This window comes from Arvicanthis niloticus, chromosome 2, assembly GCF_011762505.2.
Source record: "Arvicanthis niloticus isolate mArvNil1 chromosome 2, mArvNil1.pat.X, whole genome shotgun sequence".
NCBI classification, from domain to species: domain Eukaryota; kingdom Metazoa; phylum Chordata; class Mammalia; order Rodentia; family Muridae; genus Arvicanthis; species Arvicanthis niloticus.
The window spans coordinates 120043211-120065107 of NC_047659.1; the positions used below are offsets into that span (position 1 = coordinate 120043211).

A 21897-nucleotide genomic window follows, 5' to 3' on the forward strand; every position below is an offset into this window, starting at 1 on the left:
ATACATAAAATAAATCATTCTTTAAAAAAAAAGATGTAAATACCAGGAAGCGCTTGCTGATGGGAGCCTGATATGGCTGTCTCCTGAGAGGCTCTTCCAGAGCCTGACAAATATAGAGGCGCATGCTTGCAGCCAACCATTGGACTGAGCACAGGGGTTCCTGATGAAGGAGTTGGAGAAGGGAATGCAGGAGCTGAGGGGGGTAGTAGCCCCATGGAGAGAGCAACAGTGTCAACTGGCCAGACCCCCTGGAGCTTTCAAGGACTGGACCACCAACCAAAGAGTACACATGAAGGGACCTATGGCTCCAGCTGCATACGTGGCAGAAGAGGGCCATGTTGGCATTAGTGGGAAGAAATGCCCTTGGGCCTGAGGGTGTTCAATGCCACAGTGTAGGGAAATGCCAGGTCAGGGAGGCAAGAGTGGGTGGGGGAGCACCCTCATAGAGGCAGGGGTAGGATGGATGAGGTAGGGGGTTTCCGAAGGGGAGACTTGGAAAGGGGAAAACATTTGAAATGTAAACAAAGAAAATATCCAATAAATTTTTTTATTGAAAATAAATCTCAGTGCTGTTACATTAACATCTCTAGATGATCCCCTTTGGTGGCATACTTCAAGATGATGTGCCAAATGATAAGTAATGGGAACATGAAGAAGCATAGAACATCAAATGATATGTACATATCCATAGCAATCAAGCTATCCTGTGATATACTGTTGATTGCTGAATATCCTATCTCATTGCATCTCTACCAGACACATGACAATGCTGTTTTGGACACACAGGAAGTATGTTATGTTTGTTATATTCTCTCTATTAAGCATTTTAACATTAGCATTGTTAAAATTTGTTGACAAAATAGGACACATTGGGGTATATTATCTATGCTTTAACTTGTACTCAGGAGGTTTGACACATGAGAACCAAGGGTTTAAAATATAGCATTGACTACTGAGTGGATAACACACCACAACATTTGAAGGGAATTTTTGACACTTGTGTTGCCACTTTCGTGGTTATCCAATAACCCTCTGAAACCATAAACCAAATTAAAATCTTTCATGAGTTCCTTTATAAATTGTGTTTTATCACAATGACAGAAAAGGCACTAATACACACCCATAAAGCTCTACATCTGGAGTAATTTATTACGAGTCAAAACAAAACAAACAGAGATTATTGAATTTGCCAAGTGCAAACAAAATAAAGTGCGACATCATAATGCTTGAATAGACTGTTGAGACTTGTCATATTTTTTTTTCTCCAGAAAAATAACCTTGTGTAACTGAATGTGTCTCAGCTATAGACATTACCAAATCCTTCAGAGTCACAGATTCACTTCAGTATGAATTTCTAGGTCCTCGAAGACTACTATGAAAGTCTTTAAAGATGGATTATATACTAAAACGTTTAACTCTTGCATGAAGATACCATAAAGTACAAAATGTTACCACACTGACTACAATTATGGGTTCCTTTACAGGATCGCTTTTTCTCATCATTTTTTCAGACTACTGCTACATGCAAATGATTTACCAACTGCATATTAATAAGATTCCAATCCACTATGTGTTTTTTTAGTAACTGCATATAACTGTATTGATGACATTTGTAGGGTTTCCTCTCCAGTGTAAATTTTTTCTTAAGTATTCAAAAACGACTGTGATATGCAAATGTTGGGAACAAGCAAAAGAAACATGTCCTAAGAACTGCCTTTGTGTTATCGGTTTCTATTTAATCATAAGGTGAAACTAAGTTCAAATTCCCAGGCCCTAAGGTATCTGGGGACTTCCCAATAGTGGACCAGCTTCTATTATGCACCTTTTGTTCCTGAAAACATAATGACTGTCCCAAATAATGTCTGCTATTCATCTTTTGTTCCTCAAAATAAAATAGAGGTTCCTAACCACGAAAGAACAAATGGATTTGATTGGTTAGACTGTAACACTCACATTCTATATCAGCTGGCACAGAAAAATACATGAGGAAAGCACCCATCCCTCAATCCTGGTTCGTCATAAAATGTAGCTGTATCTTGGTGCAGATGTTTCTGGTTTTCAAACTTAAAAGCTCCTTGACATACTGGCTCAGTGTGGGTAGGTTGGTGTGGGGACTGTCACAGTTCAGCTTTCAAGTATGTTCTCTGGCCCTGATCCAGCAGCAGCAGCTTCATTACAATAAATTCTAGTCACTTGCATTACCTGAGTTTGAGTTGTGTTGGATCTCAGAGGACCTCATAACACAAAGGCTTTACCACATTGCTTACACTCATAGACTACAGTACGAATACTTTCATAATAACAACTTGTGAATTTGAAAAGACTTCACCATCTTAAACTCATTTATACTTTCCAATTTATTATTTAAATTATTTAAATAATTTAAATAATAAATTTAAATTATTTCCAGAAATAATTTAAACTCATTTATTTCTTCCATGATGATGAAGACTACAGAAATGTGCAAAGAATTCAGTCTTAAAATACACTCACAGGGGTTCCCTGCAGTATGGTTTCTTTTATGCCTTTGAATACCACTGGCATGCTTTCCAACATGGATTACATTCAGTTTCTCACCAATTTGTATTCTTTTATGTCTTAGGACATGGCTATTCCATGGAAAGGTGTGACCACATTGGTTACATTCAAAGGGTCTCTCTTCAGTATGTGTTCTTTAACATATTTGGAGACTACAGTGATTTGGAAAGGCTTTAGCACATTGATTACATTCACAGGGCTTGTCTCCTGTATGTGTTCTTCTATGATACAAGAGACCAGTTTGACATGGCTTTGCCACATTGGTTACATTAATAGAGGTTCTCTCCAGTTAAGTGTTCTTTTGTGCACTTGGAGACTACTGTGCAGTCTTTACCACATTGCTTTCATACATAGGGTTTCTCTTCAGTGTGTACTCTTATGTGTTAGGAGATGACTGTTTCGTGCAAAGGCTTTACCACATTGGTCACATTCAAAGGGTTTCTCTCCAGTATGTGTTCTTTTATGTATTTGAAAATGACTGTGATGTATGAAGGCCTTACCGCATTCCTTACATTCATAGGGTTTCTCTCCAGTATGTGTTCTTTTATGATACAGGAGACCACTTTGACATGCAAAGGCTTTATCACATTGATTGCATTCATAGGGTTTCTCTCCAGTATGTGTTCGTTTATGTATTCGGAGACCACTTTGACATGCAAAGCTTTTACCACATTGATTACATTCATAAGGTTTCTCTCCTGTATGAATTCTTTTATGCCTCTGAAGAGAACTGTGCCGTGCAAAGTCTTTACCACAATGGTCACACTCATAGGGTTTCTCACCAGTATGTACTCTTTTATGTCTTAGGAGATGACTACTTCCTGCAAAGGCTTTACCACATTGGTCACATTCAAAGGGTTTCTCTCCGGTATGTGTTCTGTAGTGTTTTTGAAGAGAACTGTGATATGCAAAGCCTTTACCACATTGATTACATTCATAAAGTTTCTCTCCTGTATGTGTTCTTTTATGATATTGTAGTCCGCTTTGACATCCAAGGGCTTTACCACTTTGATTGCACTCATGACTTTCCTCTCCTGTATGTATTCGTTTATGCATTTGGAGTCCACTTTGACACGCAGAAGCTTGACCATATTGATTGCATTCATAAGGTTTCTCTCCTTTATGAACTCTTTTATGCCTCTGAAGAGAAATGTGAGACACAAAGTCTTTACCGCATTGGTTACACACAAAGGTTTTCTCTCCAGCAAGTGTTGTTTTATGTATTTTGAGACTACTGTGATGTGCAAAGGCTTCACAATGTTGGATACCTTCATAGGGGTTTTCTTCAGTATGACTTTTTTCATGCCTGCAAAGATAATTGGCACATGTGAAACATCTGTGTAAACATGTTTTCCAATTTGGTCTAATTGTAAAGAACAACCTGATCTTAGTGTACTATCACTTTGTTTACATCCATGGAGTTCTCCTTCATTGTGGATTCTTGTGCATCTTTGAAGATACATGGGATGGGAAGAACACTGATGACATGGATCACGTTTACAACATCCTCTTTTCTATAAGAGGTTGTTCACATTATTTGAAGAGAACAGGAAGAACTCGGAGCTTTACTGCACTGATTGCATTCGTAAACCTTGCTATCATGTAATTCTACATTTGCAAAGTGAACCATGGCTAACAGAAAACTTCCCTCGTATTCAATTTTCCACAGTGTGATTTTGTAGATATCCCCAGTAAGGTTGGAAAACTATTAGTAAACTTGTAGCATATTTAGAAAGTCTATGCAAACTGGGGAGTTCAACATATCTTTGAAATGTGCTGGAAGACAAAGAGGTTTTTTGCTTCTTTCAATATTCCTATTTTCACATGGCTTACACCTATTGTGACTTATGACATCCCTATTAAAAGGAGAATAACAAGTAAACGAGTTCCACTTTGCATTCACAGTTTGGCTTTCTTTCCTCATATAGATGTGGTACAGGGATTAAGGTTTTTCCACAACAGCATTCTTGGCTTTCTAAACTACTCATCTCACTAAACTTAGCAGTGATAAATACCAGCTTTAGTATGGACTATTTCCTTATTAGAAGGTTTTGGAAATACACTTATCACCTACTCAGTGTGTATACCTTGCAACGTCTAAGTGGTAGTAGATTGAACAGTCCTACAGCATAACTACTGGGCTGTGATTCAAATGGTGAGCTCTGTTAAGGCATTGTTTCCTTGTCCTTGTACTTAGAGGAATGCTGTGCAGGCACACATGAGATACCTAACATTGACACACATGGTTTTGTGAGAATTGAGTAATCACCCATAACGTAAAGCAGTGCTTTTTTTACTTTGTTGCCTTTTTTAAAACCTGGAGGACATAATAAAATTTCTTCCAAGGCATATTTTAACAGTTTGTACATGAAAATTACCTTCCATGTCTTCTAGAACTTTGAAAATGTTCTTCAAGATTATGGTCTTCCCAAACGTAGCCTAGAATATAGTACCAAAGACTATGTGTTACACTATTGGAAATTAGGCAAAATATAAGTTACTAACTTCAGTGAACTTTACAACCATACTTGACTTATTCACCTCATTCTCAACTGAAATTACAAGAATAACAATAACAAAGAAACATTTGTCACTACATTTTAAAAAGTGAAAGGAAATTCACTGTATTACCTATAGCAGCAAGATTCCTATAGGTCTCCAGCATCACATCTTTGTAGAGGCTCTTCTGAGAAGGATCCAGCAAAGCCCACTCTTCCTGATTGAAGTTCACATGCACATCATCATAGGTCACTCTACCCTAAAATATCCAGTACATGTGTACAGAAGGAAACATATTACTGAGAACACTGTAAATGTATACTTCAGTGAGAATACAGCCATATAATTCTGGTAATTCCTGCACCTAATTCCGGACACAAATGCTCTAATGTAATAAAGGCATTTTAGAAGGACACTGAATAATGAATGAAGTTCACCTCTGTCATTTCTGCACCTCTTGAATAGGATAAAGCCTTGCAAGCAAAATGATAATTAATAGACATAAAGGCACACAAGCAAACAGTTCAATAGTACTGAGGACACACATCAGATAAATTGTATTAATAATTACTAACTTAAAAATGATGAACATTCTAGCTATTCAATCGTGTCTTTAATCCCACTGGTGAGGAGGCAGACACAGGTATATGTTATTGAGGTGGATGTCAGCATGGTCTAAAATATGAGTCCAGGGAGAGGAACAGGTACGTATTAGGACACTAACTCCCATGCAAAAATCAATCAAACCATAAGATAGAAAGAACTCAGAGGTCTTCACTAAAGTTCCTACAAAGAATTATACATTTACTGCAGTTCTTTATTCATTTTTCAAAAACCTCAGGTGACCCAGTTTCAACAGTAAAATTAATAAGATCTTAATAAAAGGGAATTCATATTTATACATGAACAGAAAAAAACAGTAGCACTATAAATCTTGATCATGAATTAGAAACAGGGCAGTTGAGGTGGATCACCAGGTGTATTGCCTGTATTGGAGTAAATTGCCAATATTTACATGGAGGATGGATCACAACTATCCATCGTACCAAGTTCAGGAGTTCTGCGGTCATCTATCTTCTGCCTACAGTGAGCATCAGGCACTCATACTATACATAGTCATACATACAGGGAAAATCCTCATAGTCATTCAAAAACTTCATAACATACCCCACAGGTAGTAATAATGCCAACTAGCTACAATCCCAGAACATCTAGTAGTATTAATGTCATGAATACATGATATCATGAGAAATATAATAACTCTCTGCCAAGTTTCAAAATTCAAGTGTGGATGAAGTTCAGTACACCAGCGTGTGCTTGCACATACATAACCTACTTCCAAGCCCATCAGCTTAATAATCTAAAAACAAAACAAGCCAGACATTTTGCCCCACATCTAATCATAGCACTCTGGAGACACTTCACTAAATTCAAGTGCTGCCTGGTCTGCAAACCTACTTTCAGAACAGCCAGGACCATACAGGGATACTTGAGCTTCAAAATAAAAAACCTAAAAATAGCCTTCTGGTCTGGGCCAGAGCACTGAGCAGATCTTGGGTGGCGGCTCTGTCCCCAACCTCCAAGAACCCAGAGGAAGCAGGGATCCCAGGCGCTTGAACTCAGGCAGTATCTTAGGTAAGCAGACAGCAGGGCCCACCCTAAACAGGGAGTAACTGGGAACCAAAAGGACCCAGGAAGTCACTTCCGGCCTGGAACACTGGTTCCTTCCGGTCTGGGCCAGAGCACTGAGCAGATCTTGGGTGGCAGCTCTGTCCCCAACCTCCAAGAACCCAGAGGAAGCAGGGATCCCAGGCGCTCGAACTTGGACAGTGTCTTAGAAACTAGTTCTCAGATCTGAGGCCTGAATCACACCTCTGCCAGGTCTGCTGTTGTGTGGACCCCGGATTCCACCTGAGACATACTGGAAGGTCCACTCAATCCAGAGCCACAGAGGAACAAATGAACTCAGAGCTTCAGACAACATATCCTGAGATATTCTAGAGGAGACACTGCACCCAGAACAGCAGACACCTAGCTGGACTACTACCTTGGAGGCACCATATCCTGAGGCATCCTAGAGGTACCACTGTAATCAGTGCAGCTGGAAAAGATCACAGAGACATCTGGACCCCTAGGAGATCAGACACAAGCTAGATAACTAGAAAGACAGGCTTCAGTCAGAGACAGAAAGTACAGGCAGCACTAGAGTTAACCAGATGGCAAAAGGCAAGAGCAAGAACGTAAGCAACAGAAACCAAAGTTACATGGCATCATCAGAACCCAGCTCCCCCATCAGAGCAAGCCCTGAACACCCCATCACACCAGAAAAGCAGGAATCAGAATTAAAATCACTTCTCATGATGATGATAGAGGGCTTTAAGAAAGACATAAATAACACTCTCAAAGAACTTAAGGAGAGCACTGGTAGACAGATAGAAACCCTTAAAGAGGAAACACAAAAATCCCTTAAGGAATTGCAAGAAAATGCAACCAAATGGGAAAGGGAATTAAACAGAACCATGCAGGATCTAAAAATGAAAGTAGAAACAATAAAGAAATCACAAACGGACAATACCCTGGAGATAGAAAACCTAAAACAAAGATCAGAAGTCATAGACACAAGTATCACCAACAGAATACAAGAGATGAAAGAGAGAATCTCATGTGCAGAAGATACCATGGAAAACATTGACACAACTGTCAAAGAAAATGCAAAATACAAAAAGCTACTAACCCAAAATATACAGGAAATCCAAGACACAATGAGAAGGCCAAACCTAAGGATAATAGGTATAGATGAGCGGGAAGACTCCCAACTAAAAGGACCAGTAAATATCCTCAACAAAATTATAGAGGAAAACTTCCCTAACCTAAAGAAAGAGATGTCCATAAATATACAAGGAGCTTACAGAACTCCAAATAGTTTAGACCAGAAAAGAAATACTTCCCGCCATATAATAGTCAAAACATCAAATGTACAAAACAAAGAAAAAATACTAAAAGCAGTAAGGGAAAAAGGCAAAGTAACATATAAAGGCAGACCTATAAGAATTACACCAGACTTCTCACCAGAGACCATAAAAGCCAGAAGATCCTGGACCAGTATCATACAGACCCTAAGAGAACACAAATGCCAGCCCAGACTACTATACCCAGCAAAACTGTCAATCATTATTGATGGAGAAACCAAAATATTCCATGACAAATCCAAATTTACACAGTATCTCAACACAAATCCAGCACTTCAAAGAATAATTGGTGGAAAACTCCAACACAAGTAGGGAAACTACAACCTAGAAAAAGCAAGAAAGTAATCATCCAAAAACCCCAAAAGAAGATAGTTACACAAACATATCTCCACGGATGCTAGCCCAAAAGCTTGGATTAGCGAAGACTCAACCCACAGACCACATGAAGCTCATGAAGAAGGAAGACCAAAAGGGGATGCCTCAGTTCTACTTAGAACAAGAAACAAAAATGCTCAAGGGAGCAAATAGGGAAACAAAACATGGAACAGAAACTGAAGGAGGGGCCATCAGGAGACCATTCCACCTGGGTATTCACCCCACGTACAGCCACCTAATCTAAACACTGTTGTGGATGGCTGGAAGTGCATAATGTGAGGAACATGATATAGCTGTCTCCTTAGAGGTCAGCCAAAGACTAACACACTCAGAGGACAATGTTCACAATTAACCACTGATATGATCAGGGGTTTCCCAATGGAGAACTTAGTGAGAGGACTGAAGGAGTAGAAAGGGTTATTGACCCCAGGTGGAAAGCAACAATACCAAACAACCAGAGCCCCCCAGGGTCTAAACCACCAGCCTGGGAACACATAGGGAGGGACCCAAGACTCCAGAGGTATATGTAGGGGAGGATGGCCTTGTCAGACATAGGTGGGAGAGGAGTTTCTTGGTCCCATAAAAAAAAAAAAAAATGAACACACAGTGGGGGGGGGGAATGTGAGGGTGGAGAGGGGATAGTGAGGGGGGGTAGGTGTGGTCACTGTCTCATAGAAGCATGAGGAGGGGGATGGGATAGGAGGTTTCTGGGTGGTAGGAGGAAGTAGGCTAAGGGGATAAAATCTGAAACGTAAATACTACAACCAATTTTAACAAGCAGGGAAAAAAAGTCTTCAGAACCAACATCTTTAAAAAAAAAAAAGTCAGCCCCCTGGGGTGGGAATTTTTTTTTTCTTGATACTAAAACTTGTTCTGAGAATTGTATATTGCAGAATACACAGCCTTGGTGTATCTACTCATCAAGCATACTGAGCAGACCTGCCCAAACCTCTGATGTCCTGGAATTCCATCTGGATTCAGTGAAGACACAGCATCAGAGGCTTATCAACTTACTCTTCCCCCCACCCCTCTTCTAAAATCTCAACGCCTTTAATCAGCTTGAAGAAGTTAAAGAAGAGTCAGTGCCCCTATTCCCTGAGCTTGGGGACTAATGTGGTTAATAATGGTCTGTCTTTCTAGGGACAAGTAGTGGTTTTGTTGGAACAGGGGGAATTAGCTAGGACTTATTGCATAGCCATAACCTATTGGTAGAAATCTGTATAATTATTATCAAGATGAAGTTATAATTTCTTAAATGGTACAAAATTTACTTTGATCTCAAATTTAAGGTTTTCATTGGTACAAGCCTTTTATTAATATAAAAATGAGACGAATATTGATACGCTCATGGGCATTGTGCCTGTATAACACATTTAGGAATACAATGCCTAGACCCAGCTCTTTTTTAACCTTTTTAACTGATTTGGGATGGTTAACCTATGAGTTAAGGGACTATAGAAAATTCATATTTTTGAGTTTATTGTTAGGGTGTTTCCCATATTTTATTTAGAAATAGCTGAGAGGAGTGAACAGACAACAGTCCAGGTTACCTTACATGGATAGTTGGTTTTCAAAACATCAGAAGTCCATAGAACTGACGCTACAAATATTTATATATTAATGTTCATATTGATTAGAGACCTGTCTGCTCCTGACAGCTTCCTGTCGTGGATTCTAAGAAGAAATTGAGCATCCTTGGAGTTACTCCAGTTGTGTGGTAACAGCCACTAGGCAAGAATTGCCTCTCTCCATCTACAGACAAATTACTGTCCAGAAAAGGACACACATGCAGAATAGTCGACTGATTTTATCTGCCTAGACAGAGTAATCAGTCCTTAATAATCCTGCATCACCAAGGTCTGTCAGATGATTCCGGGCCAGAAGGCTGAAGATTTGATGCTCCAACGTTCGGTAGTATAGGGGCTTTTCAGGTGTTCAGAGGTCTCTATAAATTGGCTAAGTTTTAGAAGCTATGCTTTGTGCTTCCCACAATTATAGTTAACTCAGTCATTCTGGATTTCTGACGGGGTTGAAAACTTATAGCTATTTACCGTAAGAAAAAAGATTTGAGTGGATGGTTGTCAGCTGACATTCATCCTAAAGCCAGGTTCAGAACTAAATGTTTTAGTTAGGATAGATGACAGAGGTGCTGGTTAGTCAACAAAAGGATGGACGGGGTATTAGGACTATCTTGTACCTCACTGGTACAAATAGGCATAATTATGCTGTAATTGTATTTTGAGAGAAAAGTTTCATTTTAACAGGAAGGGTGATGTGTAGGAGGAGCTAAGGTAGGAGGAGTACTGAGAGGAAGAAAAGGAGTAAGAAGAGGAGAAGAAGAAGGAGAGGAGAAGCTAGGCGATGAAAGAGAGAAAGAGGAGGGAGACAGGGAGGCAGATATTCATGTATCTCCACCAGTCAAAGATAGTTGTTATATCTAGGTGGGTCAGTGGGTTACACCTCTGATTGAACAATTCCAAACTTATAATGCTTATGATTAACATTTAAAAAAATGTATAAATGCAAAAAGGAAAAGGGGGCATGGGATAGGGGTTTTCTACGGGGGGGGGAATGGGGAAAGGGGATGGCATCTGAAGTGTAAATAAAATATCTAATAAAAAAGAAAAAAAAAACCTAAAAATATAAAAATGTCAGGCTAGCAAAATACCTTAGCACTGTATAACAACAGCTTCTACTGTATCTTATGTGACTTATGGATAAGGTCTATAATGATAAGGATATGAAAGCAGAAGAAAAAAGCTGACTGATAAGTTTTAACCATCACACAGTAGTCATAAAGTACAGAACACAGGCTGAGTGTCCATTGTGACTCTGGTCACTATAGGTTCATGGTCATCCTCTCATATATTTAGTCTAAATTCAATGATCCTTATATTCCCCTAGAGTGTTCACACGTTCAAAGACTCCTTTGACACTCAAAGCAATCTCATGACTGCCACATCTTGGAAAATCAGAAAACAAATTATACTTTTTGAACATAAAATGGCAGACACACACACACACACACCCTTTCCATTCCAATACAGAAGAATGTATACATTAGACTAAGGCAAAAAACCAAAAAAAAGTAAACACTAAATCCTGAGGCTCTGACTCAGCCACAAGGGTTTCAGATTCAAAGTGCTTACATGGCTCTATCCCTGCAACTTCTCATACATCTCAGTTTCTGTACTTCCATTCAGATTCTCATAGCTTAGGTATCTCAACATCTTGTGGTCTCAAAATGCAACTAGGCATCATCCATAGACCATGCAATGAACTGTCACAGTATCTTCACCGGGGCTCTGATTCTGCCAAACACAGAAGGGTAGAATAGTGCTGAACTGAAACCAGAAAGGAAGAATCCATGACCATAATTTTGCATCTTGTTTCCAGAGCCAGCACAATAAGGTTGAGCCTGTGAAGTTTGGCTTCTAAAATGGGATGGACACTGCCTTTCCTTTAATGGTGATAATGTTCTTGAAAATTCCTGCCTCTGTTTCAGCACTGACTGCATCTGAAACTACCTAGCCTGTTTTTCTCTCCAAACCACAGACTTTGCATTTCTATCTACACCACTTGTTGCTCTTTTTCCCACTATCACCCTGAATGAGTCAAGGAAATAAATACCCAACAGATTCAATATTACAACTAAGAAATCAGACAATTATCCTGCAGTTCTACCTTCCTCAGTTCCTCAGGGCATGGGCACAGTAAGAAACATTTGTGGCCAAAATACAACACATGATTTCTAGCTAAAATTTTCATAGCATCTATTTCCCACTGAATTTCTATGACATCAACTTCCTCTGTATTACGCTTAATACTCTAATCTTCCTACCTCCTACAGGACATCAGATGAAGGTACGTGTACAGCTTTCTATGCCTTTGGCCATCTCAAATCTTATATTTTCTATATAATTCTAAAGGAAAATATTCCTAGGTTTTGTCAAGCATCAATATCCCTTTGTATGTACCACTTTTCATTCTAACTTGCTATTCAGGTAATGAACAATTTCTCTGGATGCTTCTATCAGATCACAGTCCATCATTTTGAGGGCTTAAGACAGAAACTGAAGCTAGAAAATAAAGGCATGGACCAACACTGTTTCATCACTTGCCCTCATGCCTGGTCACTGTCCCATGCTCAGTAAGCTCTCTTATCCAGCCCAGGCCCACTTGCTTGGGGATATTGCCACCTACAATGGAAGTGCCTTTCCATATCAATCATCAATCAACACAATTTCTCAACGACACAGCAAACAGCCATTATGATGGAGGCACACCATCAACTGAGCCTCCCTCGTTGGACTATAGCTTTAAAATGTTGAGAACTGAAGCTAATTAGAACAGATTTAAAAATAATATATGAAATGTTTTAATAACTCTAAACTAACGTGTTAACCACACCAATCACGTAAGTAATAAAAGCACAAACATTGATGACTACAAAAACAGAAAAACATAGATTTGGTAATAAATGAGGAGAGGCAGGTCATTAGGATCAAGAAGAGAAAACTATAACTGTTTTTCCACAGAAAGTCCCCAAACAAAAACTCAAGAAACTCATAATAAATTTTCAAAAAAAAATTGGTGAATATCAATTATTAGATTATACTCAATAAAAAAATCATACAACATACAAGGCACAACTGATTAGACACAAAGACAGACCTATAAATATAACCCAGCCCTTTAAACAAGAACTACAGTACTATAGTCACAATCAAGTCCTACATATTACAACAAGGGTTGCATAGGCACACCAGGACACTTAGTCACTCCAGAGTTCCCAGTTGCAACTAAGAGATGATTACCCTTGTCATGTCCAGCTGAACTACCAACCCCAGGAGTAAAAACCCCATTTAACACAATTCTGGCCATTCAGAGCTTGCTTTTGTGGTTGCTCATCCATCATCCTCCACTAGAGAGGCTTAGTCAGGTCAGCACAGTAATGTATGTTTTATTCTGCATTATTATGCAGAAATCTACTAGTCAAGTTTTAGGATAGGAAATAAAATGGCCTCTTGGTCACAGGAATGACTCAGCCTGTTTTGTATTTTGACTTTTTTTTTAACTGATGGATGGTATAGCATGTCTCCATATTTCCATGGTTATTTGTTGCTAAACGTTATATAATATGTGGTTTCAATTCAGCTTGAAAAATACTCTCACTATATGTAAAAGTATATTATATTAATGTTAGTATTTCTGCTTTGAATCCTTAATATTGCAATGGAATTCCTACTTTATTAAGTGTATTTGATATGCTAGTTACTGTGTGTGCTTTAAACTTTTTTCTTTCTCCCTTTTCTGGTTGTGTGCTTCCTTTTACAACAAGCTTCTAGAAACAGTTCTGAGAATTACTGATCTGTTTGTAATGCAGGTGTACTTAGGAAGTATGTAAAATAATCATTTTAACAAAATAAATAGCTATTTAAAGTTTAATACTAACTATGGGAAAGGGGTCCATTATGTAAAACATAGTTTATCTTTGGATTCCTTGTTGTCTTTGGTCTTACAAAGTAGATTGCATTTTCATTTTCTACATAATATGGTAAAAAGTAGAACAATTGCAATGCATCAATAAAATGGGTAAATTTTCAAAACAAAAAACAACTGAAAGCAGAAGAAAAGGGCCTTAAAAGCAACTGTATGAAAGTGATACAGTCTGTCTTTAAAGAGGAAATGGGTAAATGTAGGCAAATACAATCAAACAACAGAAAGACCAAGAAATTCCAAAAAGAAGCAAGAAGAACAGGCAAACACTTGAAGAAAACTGTTCATGACGTTAAAATAGAGAAGGAAAGCACAGTCTAGAGGTTCTCCCTGCCCATTGTCCCCTGAAGCTCCTTACTTCCATTCATTCTCCTAGATCTCTGGGCTTCTCCCAAATCTGATCATGCTCCCCCTTTTCCCCTCTTCCACTCCTCTCCCACCCAGTTCCCTCCCTCTCTCCCTCTAACTCCTGTAGAATTTAAGTAGAATTTAAATATCCTCACTTGGGCTTTCCTTCTTCTTAAACTTCATATTGTCTGTGCATTGTATTATGGGCATTCCATAATTTTTTTTACTAATATCCACTTATTAGCAAGGATTCTAATTCTAAGGATTCTGGGTCTGTATTAATTCACTCAGGATGATTTTTGACTTCCATGCATTTGCCTGCAACATTCAGGATGTCCTTGTTTTTAATAGCTGAAAATCTCAGTGACTTGGGGTATGAGAGGCTCCCAGGACTCAAAGGGGATGACTTTAGCCCAAATTCTCAACAGTGGGGAAATGAAACCTGAAGAGACCACCTCCAGTAGTAGGTAGACAGGGCCCCCCAGTGGATGGATAGGGCCATCCACCTACCTTCAAAAATTTTGACCCAGAATTGTTCCTGTCTAAAAAAAAAAAAAATACAGGGACAAAAATGGAGCAGAGGCTGAAGGAAAGGCCATTCAGTGACTGGCCCAACTTGGGATCCATCCCATAGGCTGGCACCAAAGTCTGAAACAATTACTGATGCCATGTTGTGCTTGCACACAGGGGTCTAGTATGGCTGTCTTCTGAGAGGCTTTACCAGCAATTGACTAAGACAGATGCAGATACTTACAGCCAACCATTTGACTGAGGTCAGGGACCACAATGGAAGAGTTAGGGGAAGAACTGAAGTTGAGGGAATTGCAACCCCATAGTAAGAACAACCGTATCAACTAACCTGGAACCCTCAGAGCTCTGGGCTAGTCCGTGACCCCAGACACACCAGAAGAGGGGACCAGACTCCATTACAGATGGCTGTGAGCCACCATGTGGTTGCTGGGAGTTGAACTCAGGACCTCAGAAAGAGCAGTCTGTGCTCTTAACCACTAAGCCATCTGTTAACTGCTGAGAACTCTAACCTGACCACTGCCAACAACATGTGTTTCAAATTTCTGAGCTGACTTAACTGTGTCAACAAGGATTTTGCACGCGCATACACACAAACACACCACTAAAACAGAATTTCCATACTGACTCCTTCCAGCTAACATACCCATTTTCTACACCCACGAATCTGGTCTTTTTTTTTTCACATGAGTATTAATGAGGGTTCTCTAGAGTCACAGAATTTATAGAATGTCTCTATAGTACAGCAAATTATAAAATGACCTACAGTCTGCACTCCCAACTAACCAAATAATAGGCAATTTTCAATGTGAAGTCTAAAAATCTAGGAGTTGCTCAGTCCCACAAAAGTAGGTATTCCAGCTTGTCTTCTGTCTAAGCTGGAATCCTCAAGAAGTAGGTTCCAACAGATGTGCTGGCAAGCAAGTGCAAGGAAGTGAAGAAGAAGGCCTGCTTTTTTTCCTCTGGTCCTTATGTAGGCTTCAAGCAGAACATGTGACCTAGATTATAGGTGTATACCACCAAGCCTGGAAGTGGAGCTTCCTTTGTCCCAGGCTGGCCTTGAACTCTTGATCTGCTTGCTTGTCTCCTGGGATTAAAGGTGTGTAATATCTTATCTGGGAATAAGTTTTTCATGGCCACTCTGCCTGAAGATCTGGATCAAAAGCTTGTGTCATCCCATGTCAAGATCTGGGTCAGAAGCCTGTTGTCTTCCAGTCTCAAGATCTAGATCACAGGTTTACCCTCCTTTTCTGGATTGTAGTTGCTTCCAGATGTAGTCAAGCTGACAACCAGAAACAGCCACCACAACATGCATAAATTAATACATGCTGGCCCCAGACCACTACCAGCTCTCCCAAGACCTTCCTTGCTCCTAAACAGGAGCTCTATTTTATTCTCAGTACATCAGGGCCTTAGGGGAGACTCTTAAGGCCTAAGCCACAGGCTGTTCCTGGCTCTGGGGTTTGAGAAGGAGCTGTGCTATTCTCCATACATGAAGGCCTCATAGAGAGCCTTGCTTCACCAGGCCAGTCCTCAACACAACAGTGTTTTTCCTTTCCAAAGACTTGTCACCAGGTGCAGTCTTGCCCGTGTGGCAAAACTATGCTTTTCTCAAGAAGAAAAGAGGAATTTTAATGTTGGTCGTGACCCTATATCACTCCCTTGAGCAGCTTGTTAGAAGCCTGTTAAGTTCATGATTGTAAAGCAGAGTTGTCTCCTTTGTTACGGTTTGTAGACAAATGTCTAGACAATCCTGGTAAACAAACACATGTATACTAGCATCCTATTCTCTAAGAGGCCTGGATAGCATACTGTGTATCTGTGGGGTGTTTTAGAGGCAGTTTTCCCTCAGCTACATTCTACTTGGTGTCACTGGTAAGTTTTGGTAAATCCTTCACATCATCAATTTTACTCTTCTAAATCACAGCTTAATACTGGAGTGCTACCCAGCACACGAGATGCCTTTTACAGTTTCCACAAAATTAACTCCAAGGGGACGTTACACCTACATAACAAATGGCTAAACGCTAAGGCCAGAACTTACTAAAGCCACTAGAGAAACTAGGGCTCTCCGAGTTGGGCTTCTTGCCCAGGATGTTTCTACACAGAAGCCCTTCCCCAAATGCAGATGCAGCCACCCTAGGGAAGTTATTCAGAGCCCACCTCCGGGTCCAGGGAGAGAACAGGACCACAGGGAACCTCACCAGAGGCTGCTTCTGTCAGGCCGCTTTTTACCACGGAGGCCCAGGGACGACCCACCACACCAGCTCCCTCGGCTCGGCCGCCTGCCCCTCCCCTTTGTGGGAGATGGCCCTGCGCTTACCATATCCGGGCTTCTGAGCTTTCCTGAGCTCTCCTCACAGCACACAGCACCCGAGGGAAAAAAGGGAAGCCAAGCAGAAACACTCTATTGCTGTGGCTCAGACAGGAACTTATAGGAAGACTCCCGGAAGACTCCCGGAACAGCCCGCCTTCTCCTCTGATCGGCAGGACCATTTAAGTGTGCTGATTGGCTAGTGACTCTTAAGCACCACCCTTAGGGTTAGAGTGCGCTGAAGAGACACAGTGGACGTGTTTCAGGCACAGGCTGCCAGTCAGAATCCAATCATTTTGCAGATCTGAAGAGCTTTGCATTTCAGTACAGATTGTGTCTGTTTTCCCACCCAGGTCAGGGGAGGATCCACAACTCCAGCCTCTGGATATATAGCTACCTGCTTCTCCCAAGCCCAGACACCGTAAGCACAGCTACCCTGTGCTACCTTGTTGCAATTTTGGATCTGACCTGAGCTCCAATCACAGCACTCAGTAGGTGTTTCCCCTTCTTCCTTCTGCTATCAAGGTCCCTCCGTTGCATGTTGTGTACCACCCCAGTCAGATATGGGGTCCCTGGGACCAGGGTCCTCAAAGGCTAGGTGGGTAAGGATTCTCCAGTGACCAACAGAAACAAACCCAGAGGCAGTTTGAATCTGAGTGCATTTTTCAGCTCTCAAGCATAGATTTTTATGCATAATGAAACAAGTATTACAAATCTTAGAAGATGTATTTAGTGGAGCAATCCCGGATAGGACAGATAATAACATTGTTATTTGGCACAGTATATATATATATATATATATATATATATATATATATCCAAGGATAATGGCATATTTCCAAGAGCAAGTTAATAAAATTTTATGGTCAGTTATTATTTAACATCTAGCTCCTAATCTTTTGTGCAGCTTCAAGGAGTACATTGAAGCTATTTTTTTTTTAAAGCACTGGCTTTCCCAGAGATAAGTTCATGGCTAGTGACCCCATCTCAAGGGATGGTTTCTTATACAATTCCTTGCTTAAAATCTAGGCTATCAAGAACATCTCGTAAATAAGAAAAAGAATAGAAGGTAAACAAATAAATTGCCGTGAGAACTACGGCTCAATGTTTTGTTCCAGGCAAGAGTTCCACAACTGGTTACAGGAGGCCTCCTTCTTTTGAAGTTGTGGAACTTGTTCCTCAGTCTGTGGAACTTGTCCCACAGATTCTATGGGGGTTGGTGTGGCACTTGCATAGGGCATTTCTCAATTTACAGTGGAGTTACCAGTCTGTCCCACAATTGGAAAGGTGCCCAGAATATTAACAATTTAAGAGGGATATTAGGAAACAAGATTTTTGTTTTGTGTCTTCTTCAAGGTTCTGTTCACCTAATACTTAGGAGTCAACCCTCAGAGTATGAACCACATGACAAACGCCGTGGAGCGCTCTTGTTAGCCAGCACATCTTCCTCAGTGCATTGGTAAAACAAACAACAGCAACAATACCCACAGCTGTATTAGTAAAGTTTCTCTAGATAAACAGAACTCATAGACTCAATCTCTCTATGATGCCGGAGATGGATTTATTAGAATGACTCAAGAGCTCTGTGGTTCTACTAGCGCAACACTGCCTGTCTACCAGTGGAAAGCTGAAGAATCCACTTGTGCTTTAGTCCATGTGGCCGCATGCCTCAGCTGGCCTTCAGTTTATATCAGAATTGCGAAGAAATGAGCCCTAATGCCAGTTTAAAACAATGAACTTGCTAGCCAGAGGTAGGGCAAGCAGACAAAGAGAAAGAGGTATTTATCATCTTCAGCGTCCTTAATATGTAAGCTGTGGCCTAGATTAAAGGTGGATCTTATCAACTCAAAGATCCAGATTATATAAGGGTTCTTGAATTTCAAAAGCTATGATTAAGAAAAATCCCCCACAGCCAGACAGTGGTGGCACACACCTTTAATCCCAGCACTTGGGAGGCAGAGGCAGGCGGATTTCTGAGTTCGAGGCCAGCCTGGTCTACAGAGTGAGTTCCAGGACAGCCAAGGCTAACAGAGAAACCCTGTCTCGAAAAACCAAAAAAAAGAAAAAAGAAAAAAAAAATCCCCCACAATAGTCAACTATTTGGATTTTAGATAATTCCAGATATATTTATCTTGACTGCTAAGAATAGCCAGTACAACTATCTAGACAGGAGAGGTACGAATTTTTTTTTTCTTGTGGCAGACAAGGAGAGCATGGGAGCCATTTCCAAAGAAATGGTTTTCTTCTAAAAAAGGAAGCGTTGGGACTTTACTTAGGGAATGTGGATGCGTTCACATAGAGGTTTGCCTACTCCTAAGCATGCTAAGTTAAATCTTCTTATGAACTTAGATAAACTTAGGTCACAAGATAAAAGCAGAGATTTTTAAGGGCATTCTTAGCTCAAAGTCATGCAGAAACATGTGACCTGGCCCTTGGGTCAGTCAACGGGGTCTGCAAGGGAGAGAGTAAGGATGGAGGGTCAAGAGACTCAAAGAACAGAGACGAGACAGTTGTCTGATCAAATCTCGTTTATTGAAAAGCAATTATGAGTATGCAAGCACACGCAGGGGAGTGCAGCTGGAGACACTTAACCACGAGTGCCTTGCAGCTGTGGGCACTAAACCATAAGTCCAGGATATGTCTGAGAAAAACAAGATGTTTACCAGAGTGTGCTCAGCTGTGGACTGCTTGCAAAAATATCATGCTAGAAAAATAAGTCTCTACTCAAGGTGGAAAAGTATCAACCTGAAAATATATGGCCTTGAAATATGAAAATGGATGGCCACAATGGCAAAGATGATAGCTGCTTTCTGCTGGAGTTGGCTCCCAACACATATGTAAATTATAAAAATGATGGACAGAAATGTCTGTGGGAAGTTCATCTTGTACTACAAGGTCTGAGCTGAAAATCAAGTAAATGACGCTGTGAAAGAAGATTGCTCAGTGGCCAGTGCTACCTGGTAATCATTATCCATGATCTAACCAATAAATGTAGCAATGCCACAATTCTCACATACAGAAAGGACAGAGGACAACTGCCAAGGACCAACCTGGAATAGATCTGAGTTCCTAAGAGAAGGGGTGTTTGAAAGCATCAGGGAATCAAAGCAACTTGAAGTCAAATCCTGAGTCCAAGCTTGAGAGCTTGGTAGCCAATGTTCTGCTGAGATAGCTTTCCAGATGAGTTTGTGTTCTGCTCTGCTGTACAAAGATTTTACTTGCTATTCTAAAAACTCTCTGGTTGAGAAAGGTAGCTTTCTGGTCAAGACAGCTCTCTCTGCTAGTAAAAGTTATAAAAAACTCTCTAGATAGTTCATGGGTTTTATAATCAAAGTCAGAAAAACTGCTGTAAAAAAAACTTGGAGGTCCTTAGTCCCATGAAGCCTGGATGCCTCAGTGTGGGGGAATTCAAGGTCGAGGCGGTGGGTGGGTGGGGGCACATCCTCATTGAAGCAGGAGGAGGAGGGATAAGATATGGGGTTTCAGGGTGGGGGAAAATGGGGAAAGGGGATAACATCTGAAATGTAAATAAAATATTCAATAAAGAAGAAAAATTAAAAAAAGCTTGGATCTACTAACCAAGTCAAAAATACTGATAGAAAATTTTTAAAAATAATTTTGGGTTATCAAAATCACAAAGCAAGCCGGGCAGTGGTGGCACACACCTTTAATCTCAGCACTTGGAAGGCAGAGGCAAGTGAATTTCTGAGTTCAAGGCCAGCCTGGTCTACAGAGTGAGTTCTAGGACAGCCAGGGCTACACAGAGAAACCTTGTCTCAAAAAACAAACAAACAAATCAGAAAGCAAATAACAAAACAACAAAAACATTCTAAAAGAGCTGTGCTTTCTTCTCTGACTGCCTTCTCTGGATAGCTGCTAGAAAACATTTTAATAGAGCTATGTCACCTCCCTGAGTAATTCTTGAGGTTTCTGATCTCAGAAATCCCGTTAGAAAAAAATACTTAGAGCCGTGTTGGCTCTCCAGAGATCTCCAGATAGCTCAGCTCTTGTTACAGATTTTTTTTTTTTTTTTTAAAGTACTGCTATCATTTTCTGTTAGCTCATCTCGTGCAGACCAAAAGCCCAGGTTTTTTTTTTGTTTTTTTTTTTAGTTACATATGAATTTGGTCATTTATTCCAGGATCCCTTTTGATTATTCTATGAATCAGGAGCCCAAGAGCCCAGCCCTTTGATACTTAGGAGGCAGCGAGTACAGTTTTTTTCTTTTAACACTGAAAAAAGAATTCAGAGATATTGCTTGCCTCCTCTGATAAGCACAGATAATAAAGTAGCTGGGTGGGAGTGTGCTGGAGGGACACAGCATAGCTGAAAGCGGCGGAATGCTTCAAGTTGTGCTTACTGGGATAGACTAGTAGCAATATGGAGGAAGACTTTGTTGTTGAGAGTGATTTTAACTGTGCAGACCTGGCCCTAGAAGTTTCAGTGGAGAACATCCTTATGTGGACTAGAGACTGTTTCTGTGGTATTTTGGTGAAGAACATGGCTGGGTTTTGCCCTTGTCTGGAAAGTCTACCTGAGGCTAAAAGTAAAGAGATTCATCTTAATTGAATGACAAAGGAATTCTCAAAAAAGCCCAGCAAAGACTGTGTTCTCTGCTCTAGTATTATGAAGACTCTTTTGATGAAAAGGAGCAAGCTGAGAAGCAAAAATATAAAATGTATGATTCAAGAATGAGGCATGAGCTGGGAAGTGGTGGCGCACACCTTTAATCCTAGCACTTGGGATTAAAGAGGCAGGCGGATTTCTGAGTTCAAGGCCAGCCTGGCCTACAGAGTAAGTTCCAGGATAGCCAGGACTACACAGAGA

The 21897-nt window shown here is 40.3% G+C and overlaps 1 protein-coding gene across 2 annotated transcripts; it reads right to left on the minus strand.

Moving 5' to 3' along the window:
- Positions 1–533: 533 nt before the first annotated feature.
- LOC117704606 (uncharacterized) lies at positions 534–17223 on the minus strand. Of its 2 annotated transcripts, none has more exons than XM_034496816.2 (4): positions 17080–17223; positions 5170–5296; positions 4917–4977; positions 534–3844 (listed from the first exon to the last, which is right to left on the minus strand). In XM_034496816.2, the coding sequence occupies exons 1-4, from the start codon at positions 17080–17082 to the stop codon at positions 2902–2904; spliced, it is 1134 nt and encodes a 377-aa protein (XP_034352707.1). In that variant the 5' UTR covers positions 17083–17223; the 3' UTR covers positions 534–2901. The 2 variants fall into 2 exon arrangements, with proteins under 2 accessions (XP_034352707.1, XP_076786051.1); XM_076929936.1 differs by lacking the exon at positions 17080–17223 and adding an exon at positions 16961–17037.
- Positions 17224–21897: the final 4674 nt, after the last annotated feature.

Coding starts and splice junctions, on each gene's coding strand:
- LOC117704606 (XM_034496816.2), bottom strand. Junction 4,978..5,169: donor TAGGAATCTTGCTGCTATAG/GTAATACAGTGA, acceptor ACTATATTCTAG/GCTACGTTTGGGAAGACCAT. Junction 3,845..4,916: donor AGTTCTAGAAGACATGGAAG/GTAATTTTCATG, acceptor TTATCTTTGCAG/GCATGAAAAAAGTCATACTG.